Source organism: Heterodontus francisci, chromosome 12 (genome assembly GCF_036365525.1).
Source record: "Heterodontus francisci isolate sHetFra1 chromosome 12, sHetFra1.hap1, whole genome shotgun sequence".
Lineage (NCBI taxonomy): Eukaryota > Metazoa > Chordata > Chondrichthyes > Heterodontiformes > Heterodontidae > Heterodontus > Heterodontus francisci.
Window position 1 is genome coordinate 14,482,937 of NC_090382.1, and position 11,784 is coordinate 14,494,720.

The 11,784-nt window shown below is 53.2% G+C and overlaps 1 protein-coding gene across 2 annotated transcripts; it reads left to right on the forward strand.

Moving 5' to 3' along the window:
• The first annotated feature begins 1,761 nt into the window (after window positions 1-1,761).
• Window positions 1,762-10,836, forward strand: LOC137375548 (E3 ubiquitin/ISG15 ligase TRIM25-like). Of its 2 annotated transcripts, XM_068042890.1 has the most exons (4): window positions 1,762-2,378; window positions 3,209-3,304; window positions 6,828-7,058; window positions 10,466-10,836. In XM_068042890.1, the coding sequence occupies exons 1-4, from the start codon at window positions 1,818-1,820 to the stop codon at window positions 10,490-10,492; spliced, it is 915 nt and encodes a 304-aa protein (XP_067898991.1). In that variant the 5' UTR covers window positions 1,762-1,817; the 3' UTR covers window positions 10,493-10,836. The 2 variants fall into 2 exon arrangements, with proteins under 2 accessions (XP_067898991.1, XP_067898992.1); XM_068042891.1 differs by lacking the exon at window positions 3,209-3,304.
• The last annotated feature ends 948 nt before the right edge of the window (window positions 10,837-11,784 follow it).

Here is an 11,784-nt window from a genome sequence, read left to right on the forward strand (position 1 = left end):
GGGTCTGACCGGAACTGGACACAGTACTCGAGGTGGGTCTGACCGGAACCGGACGCAGTACTCGAGGTGGGTCTGACCGGAACTGGACGCAGTGCTCGAGGTGGGTCTGACTGGAACTGGACACAGTACTCGAGGTGGGTCTGACCGGAACTGGACACAATACTCGAGGTGGGTCTGACTGGAACTGGACACAGTACTCGAGGTGGATCTGACTGGAACTGGACACAGTACTCGAGGTGGGTCTGACCGGAACTGGACACAATACTCGAGGTGGGTCTGACTGGAACTGGACACAGTACTCGAGGTGGATCTGACCGGAACTGGACACAGTACTCGAGGTGGGTCTGACCGGAACTGGACACATTACTCGAGGTGGGTCTGACCGGAACCGGACGCAATACTCGAGGAGGGACTGACCGGAACTGGACACAGTACTCGAGGTGGGTCTGACCGGAACTGGACACAGTACTCGAGGTGGGTCTGACCGGAACTGGACACAGTACTCGAGGTGGATCTGACTGGAACTGGACACAGTACTCGAGGTGGGTCTGACCGGAACTGGACACAGTACTCGAGGTGGGTCTGACCGGAACTGGACACATTACTCGAGGTGGGTCTGACCGGAACCGGACGCAATACTCGAGGAGGGACTGACCGGAACTGGACACAGTACTCGAGGTGGGTCTGACCGGAACTGGACACAGTACTCGAGGTGGGTCTGACCGGAACTGGACACAGTACTCGAGGTGGATCTGACTGGAACTGGACACAATACTCGAGGTGGGTCTGACTGGAACTGGACACAGTACTCGAGGTGGATCTGACCGGAACTGGACACAGTACTCGAGGTGGGTGTGACCGGAACTGGACACAGTACTCAAGGTGGATCTGACCAGAACTGGACACAGTACTCGAGGAGGGACTGACCGGAACCGGACGCAGTACTCGAGGTGGGTCTGACCGGAACTGGACACAGTACTCGAGGTGGGTGTGACCAGAACTGGACGCAGTACTCGAGGTGGGTCTGACCGGAACTGGACACAGTACTCGAGGTGGGTCTGACCGGAACTGGACGCAGTACTCGAGGTGGGTCTGACCAGAACTGGACACAGTCCTCTGGGTGGGTCTGCCCGGAGCACTATACAGTTTGATCGTGACTTCCTCTGACTGTGTTCTCCTGTGTTTTGGGTTTGTAGTCCAACATTACTTTTTCTTTGTCATTACTGCTCTGTGTTGTTTCGACATGTTTCATGTTGAGTTTTCTGTGACTTGTAGCTGCTGCTGCTTTGCTTTTGCTCATCTCTCATTGCCCTTCGGATAAACCTCTAACATTTTGGGTATATTTTTCTATTCCTTTCATAAGGTGCTTTCATAAAACAGGGGATGGGTTGTTAAACAGCAATCACAAAATCATATGGAAGTGTAGAGTGGTTACAGTACAGAAGGAGACCATTCTTCCCAGACAGCTCATTCCTCTTCCTCTCTGCAGGGTTTATAAGGTAATTTTTCCTCATTGTATCCATTTTGATTTGTTTGTTAAACTATTTTTGATCTGGTCTGAGCTGATTATTTTTGGGTTTGTGTTTACTGAGCCCAGCTTGCTGTATTCTGGCTCCACATTATAACATTGCAATCTTGTTTTTTGAATTTTGATTCTGAACTGCGACTGCAGGTCTGAAACGGTTAATCTTCAGCCAGAGAGAGTCATGAAAGTGAAACTAACATTGTCTCTCCCTGCACTGAGTGCTGATAAGAGTTTCACTTCCTGCTCTGGTTCTCTCTGGTGCTGTGTGATAACTACTTCAGGATCTGTAAGGATGCAGACTGGAGATTTAGAAGATGAATTAACCTGTGCTGTGTGTCTCCACGTGTACCAGGATCCTGTGACATTACCCTGTCAGCATAGTTTCTGTTTGACATGTATTGAGGGAGTTTGGGCCCAGACAACAGGCCCAGGAGGGTTTGAGTGTCCTCAGTGTCGCCGGAAATTTAACCCCAGGCCCAGTCTGGAGAGAAACTTCACTCTGTGTAATATAGTGGAAAAATACAACCGCTCACAGCCTCCTGCTGATTCAGCCCATGCTGTGTGTGAATACTGCATCGAGACTCCAACCCCAGCTGTGAAGACGTGTCTGAAATGTGAAACATCCTTTTGCTCCCGTCATTTACAACCACATTTACTGAAAGAGGCCTACAAAGATCACACACTAATTGAGCCTGCATCAGACTTTACAGGCAGGCAGTGCTTTCACCATAAAAAAGTCTTTGAGGTTTACTGTAAAGATGATGCCGAGTGTGTGTGTATTTCATGTATAATAGTAGGGAAACATAAATCCCACACTCTGCTGAGCCTGGATCAGGCACAAGCTGTAATTAAGGTGAGTGACACAGTTCCTGATATTAAATACAGTGAGGGAGAGTTTTCCTGTTAATGACCAACATTAATTGGAACTGATTACAGACAGTGCTGATTTAATCCTTTGTTTTCTTGCTGTCCTGGGTCTGGGTTTACAGCTGTTTGTTTTTGTCAGTGAGATTTGCTCCCTCCCCTTTCTCTTACAGTGTGTCTGAGAGAACAGGGTGGGCACTGGGAGGGGTGTGAGAGTGGCTCAGGGTGACTGCCCCTCACCCACACTCAGCACCTCCTGGGGAGGGCACTGTAGAGCTCAGTAATTCACTGTCTGGGCACCTGTGAGAACTGGCACTCCATGGCATAGGGCTGTAGAGCAGAGCATGTTGTATCCTGTGTAACACTGGGGGATTCTGCCCTCTGAGCAGGGAGAGGATCATCACCAGTGGGGGAGTGAGGGACACCCACGGGGGGAGACTCAGGGACTAGATGGAAAACTGTTCCTCACAACAAGAGGGAATTGTTGTTTGAGAAATGCTGATGTGTCACAGTCTGTCTCCCTTTCCCCTCGGCTCATGCCTGGAAATGGAGGAGTTGAGACTGTGTGAAAATGCAGCACACGGTGTGTCACTGTGAAAAGAAGCCGGTGTGTGTGTGGTTACTCAGTTTATACAGGACAGGGAGCACCTCTTTACTGAGAGTCACAAACGGGAATATTTCTGCTCAGGACCCAGACACTGAGATTCCCCCCAAACCACTTTCTATCCACACCCAGTGGGGTCCCTCCTGGAACAGAATCATTTCCCTTTTAAATTCCAGTTTGAATCCCTTTTAAACTCTTTCCAATTGCCTTTACAGGAAGAATTGGAGAGAGAAATCGCGAAGCTTCGGGGAGTCCAGCAGAATTGTTCCAGCAAACAGCGAGACTTGGGGAGATCAGAATCTGAAATAAAGGTAGGGAAAAGTGGAACGGGAATTGGATTTATTCTGGAACCTGCATCCAATTCAGGACAAACTCTGGGAAATTCCTCTCCAGCTGCCTTTTAAAGGGTGGTAGTGACTTCATACCCACCACGTGTTCAGGGAATCTGTTGCAGAGATTGAGGACTCTGGTGTCTAATCTAACTCTGTGTTTGTGGATTTTATACCAATCCATCTGAAATATATCACACGAGTGAATACAATAATCCCTCCATCTTGCACCATTCCCCTATCACCCCTGTACTCACTGGCCTATATTGATTCCCAGTCAGGCAATGTCTTGATTTTAAAATTCTCAACCTTTTTCACAAATCTCTCCATGGCCTCGCCGCTCCCTATCTCTGTAATCTCCTCCAGCCTCACAACTCTCCCGAGATATCTGCGCTCCTCTAATTCTGGCCTCTTGAGCATCCCCAATTTTAATCACTCCATCATTGGTGGCCGCACCTTCAGTTGTCCAGGCCCCAACCTCTGGAATATCCTCCCTAAACCTCTCCGCTTCTCTGCTTTCCTCCTTTAAGACACGACTTGCAACTTACCTCTTTGACCAAGCTTTTAATCATCTGACCTAATGTCTCCCTGTGTAGTTCGATGTTCATAATGCTTCTGTGAAGTGCCTTTGGATGTTGTATTACATTAAAGGTGCTATATAAATATAGTTTGCTGTTATCATTTAAAAAACCTCCATCATGCCCCTCTCAGTTGTCCATGGTCTAAATCACCCTCCCTCTTGGAGACAATCCTAGAATATTAGAGTCATCACACTTGGATTATGCACATGATTTGCTGTAACCTACGAGGCTACGGAACAAGAGTTGGAAAATGGGATTAGGTGGGAAAGCTCGTTTTCAGCTGGCACAGACTTGATGGGCTGAATGGCCTCCTTCTGTGCTGTAAGTTTCTATGATTTTATGGAGCACACCATTTGGCCCTTTCAGCCTGTGCTGGTACTTTGAAAGATGTATCCAATGGTAGCATTCCAGTTAATCTGCTCTGTACAGTCTCCAAAGCCTTCCTAAAGTGCGGTGTCCAGAATTGGACACAATACTGCGGCTGAGGCTGAACCAGTGATTTAGAAAGGCCCGATATTAATGGGGAGGTGGGGAGGGAGCAGGATGGGGATGGGGGCGGGGAGCGCAGGAGGGAGAACTTTGCGGTTGGTAAACCCAGAAGAATGGATTCTGATTTCATGACAGGATTTGATTACCATTATTGGACTCCATTTCCCAGCTGCAGCCAGCAGGTGGCTCATTGTCGGGTGGGTAGTCCTGTGGCACCAGGCCACAGCCGCAAAGGGAGGGCAGGGAGGGGCAGATCAGGAGCTGGGGGTAGCTGCACCTTGATGGGAGGCCCAGAGAGGTCAGGGGAATGGAAATTGATGGTGGACAATCAGTGGGCAGGTTAACATGTTGGCTTTGGGGGGCGTGCACCAAAACCTGGAAGGAGCGAGTAGCCAGGGTACACCATGAGCTGAGCATGTGGGGGCAGCGATCTCTCTCCATTGTGGGTAAGAACCTGGTCATCAGGTGCGAGGCGCTCACGTTGTTGCTCTACGTGGCGCAGGTCTGGCCCATACCCCACTCCTGCGCTGTGGCCGTCACCCGAGCCATTTTCCGCTTCATCTGGGGATCCAAAATGGACTGGGTCCGGAGGGACACGATGTTCAAACCTCTGGCTAAGGGCGGGAAAAATGTACCCAACATCGCCCTCATCCTGATGACTACCTTCGTGTGCGGCTGCATCAAGCTGTGTGGAGTACGCAAACTCCAAGTGTCACTACGTGCTGAGGTTCTATCTGTCCCCAGTGTTGCGAAGGATGGGCCTGGGCACATTGCCGCGGAACGCTCCATCCAGTTGGGCCGTGCCGTACCACCTATCCTTCGTGGAAAAGTTTCTGCAGAAAAACACCTTTGACCACCAATTCGTCAAGCAGTGGTCTGCACGGAATGTCCTCAAGGCCCTACGGGAAAAGGAGATGGTGGATCCTGTCGGATGGTTCCCCGAGCAGACTGCCAAAGTCATTTGGCGGAATGCCTCATCACCAGAACTTTCAAACAAGCACCAAGATGTAGCTTGACTGGTGGTGAGAAGAGCCCTCCCCGTCAGATCCTTCCTGCTCACCCTCTCCGCACAATGCCCTCAAGGTGGCTGTGGTGGGGAAGAGACGGTTGCCCACTTCCTTCTGGAATGTGTCTTTGCAAAGCAAGTGTGGAAAGAGATGCAGTGGTTTTTGTCGAGGTTCATCCCAAGCAGCTCTGTAACACAGGAGTCTGTGCTCTACGGGCTGTTCCCAGGGATGCACACCGAGATAAACATCAACTGCTGCTGGAGGACTATCAATTCGGTGAAAGACGCCCTTTGGTCTGCCCGAAACTTGCTGGTCTTCCAGCGTAAAGAGTTGTCCACGACCTAGTGTTGCAGACTGGCACATTCCAAGGTCCAGGACTACGTGCTGAGAGACGCAGCAAAGGCTCAATGGGGAAAGATCACAGTGTAAGGTCCCCCCACCAAGCTGAACTGAGGGGCTGGATCCATGGGAAACCCCTCGTACTGTATCGGGAAAATTTTTGTTTGCTGTAAAATGGATATGGCATGAAAAATGAAATGGAAGGGTTGGGAGGAAATTCACTCCTGTATTTAAGAAAACTGATCTCCTTTGCACTCTTTGTATGTTTTGACTTGGTGCTGTTTGGAACAGTTTTGTAATTTTTTTTTAACAGATTTTTATGAATAAAGTATATTTTGGAAATAAAAAAAGTGAGGAAACACTCCCCCACTCCTGAGCCATGCTGGAAAATTACTTCCCTGTTCCATGCAGCAATCCTCCCAGTACAGTGGGAATATTGAGTGATGTTTAACTGTGGTTTGAGGGGTTATTGACTCAGGCAGCCTTTGGGAAATGGCAGTGACATGGGCTGTTCCATCGGTGTGTAGAGTTTCTCAGGAAGCTGTTAGACGGGAGACCCAGGAAAACCAGTGGGACAAAGTTAAAGCTGGAACGAGAAAAAATACTGAAGCATGCAGCCTCATTAAAATATTTAAATGAATGATCTGCCTCCTCAGAGCTGATTGGTCACCTGATCCCCTGTCCCACCTCTATTAAAACCAGAAGTGGGCGGGTATGGGTTTGAGACTTTTTACATTTTTACTTCCCTCCCAACTCAAACCCACCAGTTTTGGGGGTTAAAATGCCCCCCAAAAGTTTAGCATCACTTCCTGTCTTTATACTCTGTGTGTCTATTTATAAAGCCAAAGATTCGTCTGCTGTTTAACAGCCTCATCAACGTCTGATCAAGCCTGATAGTTTCAATGCTGAAGATAACACTGGTTAAAGTGTGTTTTCTCTCCCAGTAGACACCCTCCACAGCTTGTCTATCTTTAATGGGTGATGGAGTAGTGATCTAAACAAACTGTCCCATCCCTGGAAAGTGCCGTGTGCTCAGGGTAACAGCTGTGTGGAAGGGCCGTTTGTAATGAGAGTTGGTTTGGGTTTCAGACACGAATCAATGAGCTGAAAGGAAAGTTATCGAACAGCTTCTATGAATGGAGGAGACAGCTGGAAGAAGATGAAGAATACACACTGAAACTGATCGATGAGGAGGGTCTCCGAGCTCTCTCACAGATTAGAAACTGTTCTGAAGCATTAAACAAGAGGATGGAACAGATTACATTAATAGATGGAGAAATCCAGAGTCTGGTACAGAGGGACTCTCTCTCCTTTATTCAGGTACATCTTCAATATAAACCGGGTCATGGCTGGGGAATGGGATGTTTCAGTGAGGCTGGTGTGAGGCTGAATTGTTTGAAGATTGTTGGTGGGGCCGAGCATTGGAGCTGCCGCCTCAGTCCTGCCCTCGGAGTGTTGGTGCTGCTCCCTCAGCCCTGCCCTCGAAGTGTTGGTGCTGCCTCCTCAGTCCTACCCTCGGAGTGTTGGTGCTGCCTCCTCAGTCCTACCCTCGGAGTGTTGGTGCTGCCTCCTCAGTCCTACTCTCGGAGTGTTGGTGCTGCCTCCTCAGTCCTACCCTCGGAGTGTTGGTGCTGCCTCCTCAGTCCTGCCCTCGGAGTGTTGGTGCTGCCTCCTCAGTCCTACCCTCGGAGTGTTGGTGCTGCCTCCTCAGTCCTACCCTCGGAGTGTTGGTGCTGCCTCCTCAGTCCTACCCTCGGAGTGTTGGTGCTGCCTCCTCAGTCCTGCCCTCGGAGTGTTGGTGCTGCCCCCTCAGTCCTGCCCTCGGAGTGTTGGTGCTGCCCCCTCAGTCCTACCCTCGGAGTGTTGGTGTTGCCTCCTCAGTCCTACCCTCGGAGTGTTGGTGCTGCCTCCTCAGTCCTACCCTCGGAGTGTTGGTGCTGCCTCCTCAGTCCTGCCCTCGGAGTGTTGGTGCTGCCTCCTCAGCCCTGCCCTCGAAGTGTTGGTGCTGCCCCCTCAGTCCTGCCCTCGGAGTGTTGGTGCTGCCTCCTCAGTCCTGCCCTTGGAGTGTTGGTGCTGCCCCCGCAGTCCTACCCTCGGTGTCTTGGTGCTGCCTCCTCAGTCCTGCCCTTGGAGTGTTGGTGCTGCCCCCTCAGTCCTGCCCTCGGAGTGTTGGTGCTGCCCCCTCAGTCCTGCCCTCAGAGTGTTGGTGCTGCCCCCTCAGTCCTGCCCTCGGAGTGTTGGTGCTGCCCCCTCAGTCCTACCCTCGGAGTGTTGGTGCTGCCCCCTCAGTCCTACCCTCAGAGTGTTGGTGCTGCCCCCTCAGTCCTACCCTCGGAGTGTTGGTGCTGCCCCCTCAGTCCTACCCTCGGAGTGTTGGTGCTGCCCCCTCAGTCCTACCCTCGGAGTGTTGGTGCTGCCTCCTCAGTCCTACCCTCGGAGTGTTGGTGCTGCCTCCTCAGTCCTACCCTCGGAGTGTTGGTGCTGCCCCCTCAGTCTTACCCTCGGAGTGTTGTTGCTGCCCCCTCAGTCCTACCCTCGGAGTGTTGTTGCTGCCCCCTCAGTCCTACCCTCGGAGTGTTGGTGCTGCCTCCTCAGCCCTGCCCTCGAAGTGTTGGTGCTGCCCCCTCAGTCCTGCCCTCGGAGTGTTGGTGCTGCCCCCTCAGTCCTACCCTCGGAGTGTTGGTGCTGCCCCCTCAGTCCTACCCTCGGAGTGTTGGTGCTGCCCCCTCAGTCCTACCCTCGGAGTGTTGGTGCTGCCCCCTCAGTCCTACCCTCGGAGTGTTGGTGCTGCCCCCTCAGTCCTACCCTCGGAGTGTTGGTGCTGCCTCCTCAGTCCTGCCCTCGGAGTGTTGGTGCTGCCCCCTCAGTCCTGCCCTCGGAGTGTTGATGCTGCCCCCTCAGTCCTACCCTCGGAGTGTTGGTGCTGCTCCCTCAGCCCTGCCCTCGAAGTGTTGGTGCTGCCCCCTCAGTCCTACCCTCGGAGTGTTGGTGCTGCCCCTGCAGTCCTACCCTCGGAGTGTTGGTGCTGCCCCCTCAGTCTTACCCTCGGAGTGTTGTTGCTGCCCCCTCAGTCCTACCCTCGGAGTGTTGGTGCTGCCTCCTTAGCCCTGCCCTCGAAGTGTTGGTGCTGCCCCCTCAATCCTGCCCTCGGAGTGTTGGTGCTGCCCCCTCAATCCTGCCCTCGGAGTGTTGGTGCTGCCCCCTCAGCCCTGCCCTCGAAGTGTTGGTGCTGCCCCCTCAGCCCTGCCCTCGAAGTGTTGGTGCTGCCGCCTCGGTCCTACCCTTGGAGTGTTGGTGCTGCCCCCTCAGCCCTGCCCTCGAAGTGTTGGTGCTGCCCCCTCAATCCTACCCTCGAAGTGTTGGTGCTGCCCCCTCAGCCCTGCCCTCGAAGTGTTGGTGCTGCCGCCTCAGTCCTACCCTCAGAGTGTTGGTGCTGCCCCCTCAGCCCTGCCCTCGAAGTGTTGGTGCTGCCCCCTCAGCCCTGCCCTCGAAGTGTTGGTGCTGCCCCCTCAGCCCTGCCCTCGAAGTGTTGGTGCTGCCCCCTCAATCCTACCCTCGAAGTGTTGGTGCTGCCCCCTCTGCCCTGCCCTCGAGGTGTTGGTGCTGCCGCCTCGGCCCTACCCTCGGAGTGTTGGTGCTGCCCCCTCAGCCCTACCCTCGGAGTGTTGGTGCTGCCCCCTCAGCCCTACCCTCGGAGTGTTGGTGCTGCCCCCTCAGTCCTACCCTCGGAGTGTTGGTGCTGCCCCCTCAGTCCTACCCTCGGAGTGTTGGTGCTGCATCCTCAGTCCTACCCTCGGAGTGTTGGTGCTGCCTCCTCACTACTACCCTCGGAGTGTTGGTGTTGCCTCCTCAGTCCTGCTCTCAGCGTGTTGGAGCTGCCCCCTCAGCCCTGCCCTCGGAGTGTTGGTGCTGCCCCCTCAGCCCTGCCCTCGGAGTGTTGGTGCTGCCCCCTCAGCCCTGCCCTCGGAGTGTTGGTGCTGCCCCCTCAGCCCTGCCCTCGGAGTGTTGGTGCTGCCCCCTCAGCCCTGCCCTCGGAGTGTTGGTGCTGCCCCCTCAGCCCTGCCCTCGGAGTGTTGGTGCTGCCCCCTCAGCCCTGCCCTCGGAGTGTTGGTGCTGCCCCCTCAGCCCTGCCCTCGGATTGTTGGTGCTGCCCCCTCAGTCCTGCCCTCGAAGTGTTGGTGCTGCCCCCTCAGCCCTGCCCTCGAAGTGTTGGTGCTGCCTCCTCAATCCTACCCTCGGAGTGTTGGTGCTGCAACCTCTGCCCTGCCCTCGAGGTGTTGGTGCTGCCGCCTCGGTCCTACCCTTGGAGTGTTTGTGCTGCCCCCTCAGCCCTGCCCTCGAAGTGTTGGTGCTGCCCCCTCAATCCTACCCTCGAAGTGTTGGTGCTGCCCCCTCTGCCCTGCCCTCGAGGTGTTGGTGCTGCCGCCTCGGTCCTACCCTTGGAGTGTTGGTGTTGCCTCCTCAGTCCTGCTTTCAGCGTGTTGGTGCTTCCCCCTCAGCTCTGCCCTTGGAGTGTTGGTGCTGCCTCCTCAGCCCTGCACTCGGAGTGTTGGTGCTGCCCCAGGATGGAGTGCAGTGAAATGTGGGATTATTCCCCATTCCTGTGACTGGGGTCCCACCTACTGTTACACACTGAACTCTTTACTCTCAATCCCAAATTCACTGTTTGCTTCCATTGGGTGTTGGTTTGTTCGTTTACTGATTTGATCTCCTCTCTTTATTCACAGAACTGGAAGCAGCTCCTTTCCAGGTAAGTTCCTCTCAGTCATACAGAACCTGCTGCTGATAGGGAACCTTCACCTGTATCTGGGAGAAGAGTGAAAGTAGAATCACGGCTTGGAAACCTTCCCAGATAAGGTGCTTTGAAATGGTGGGAATATTGAGTGATGTTTAACTGTGGTTTGAGGGGTTATTGACTCAGGCAGCCTGTGGGAAATGGCAGTGACATGGGCTGTTCCATCGGTGTGTAGAGTTTCTCAGGAAGCTGTTAGACAGGAAGTGAGAGAGAGAGAAAGCTGCAGTGAGCTGTATCTAACCGAGGCTTCCTAAAGGCTCCATGTGTGTCAGTGAGAGCTTTATTCCATTGTCTCAGTAAGTGCTGTGTGATTGGCCTGTTCTATCAACCAGCCCATGGAGAAATGAGGAGAGGGGCAGCTCCCAGTGTCAGAGTGACAGTAAAATGTGTTGTGATTGGCTCATTCTATCCACTAACAGAGAAATGAGTGGGTGCTGAGATTTCCCAGTAATGTCAGTGTCACTGGACACTCTGACCCCGATACTAACGTGGAGGTGGGAAGGGTGTGAGAGAGGCCGTTAATCTGTGAAGATCCCGGCAAGGCCGGGGACATGGAGACCCTGTCGATCTTAATGGTTGGGTCTCATTTAAAGAACCTTCAGACTTGTGCCTGACGGCCTGGCCGGCGGTCGGGAGCAAAACAAGCGGCAGGAGGACACAGCCAGGGACCTGTGGGGGCATCCCCATCACTCAGAGAGGAAACAGGATCTCCAGAGAACCCATTGGGATGGGGACTGGGGAAAGAAGGCTGAAAGTTCAGGGCTGGGTAAGGCCGAAGTCTTCCTTGTGAGGCCTGGGAGCCTCCTGCTCCTCCTGGCCCACAAGGAGTGCTTAAAGGTGCAGATCTTTAGCACTGACCTTGGCCAGTCGGCTGCTCCCACCTCAGATCTGCTGCCGGGCAGTCGACAGTGCAGGCCTCCCTCTGACCTACACTCACATTTCAGTCACCGCCCTCATTATATCATCAGGCCGTGACTTTCGAATGTTCATTAGGCCCCGACTGCCTTTCACAGGAGCCTGATCAATGGCCCGATTTATCATTGTTAAAATTGGAACGGGAGGGAATTTGTCAGGATAGTGTCAGGTTGCTCAAGTCGATGTTTTAATCCCAACCCTCTCTGGGTTGAGCGGACCATCCTATGATGAGAGGCTGAGTAAATTGGGCCTGTATTCTCATGAGTTTAGAGAATGAGAGATGATCTCATGGAAACATACAAGATTCTGAAGGAACTGCATAGCATAGATACTGAG

What these genes read in the sequence shown, in the direction of transcription:
- LOC137375548 (XM_068042890.1), top strand. Translation starts at nt 1,818, where the DNA reads ATGCAGACTGGAGATTTAGAAGATGAATTAACCTGTGCTGTGTGTCTC. An exon ending in AGGCACAAGCTGTAATTAAG is followed by an intron (nt 2,379 to 3,208) that starts GTGAGTGACACA and finishes TTGCCTTTACAG; the next exon opens with GAAGAATTGGAGAGAGAAAT. An exon ending in GATCAGAATCTGAAATAAAG is followed by an intron (nt 3,305 to 6,827) that starts GTAGGGAAAAGT and finishes TTTGGGTTTCAG; the next exon opens with ACACGAATCAATGAGCTGAA.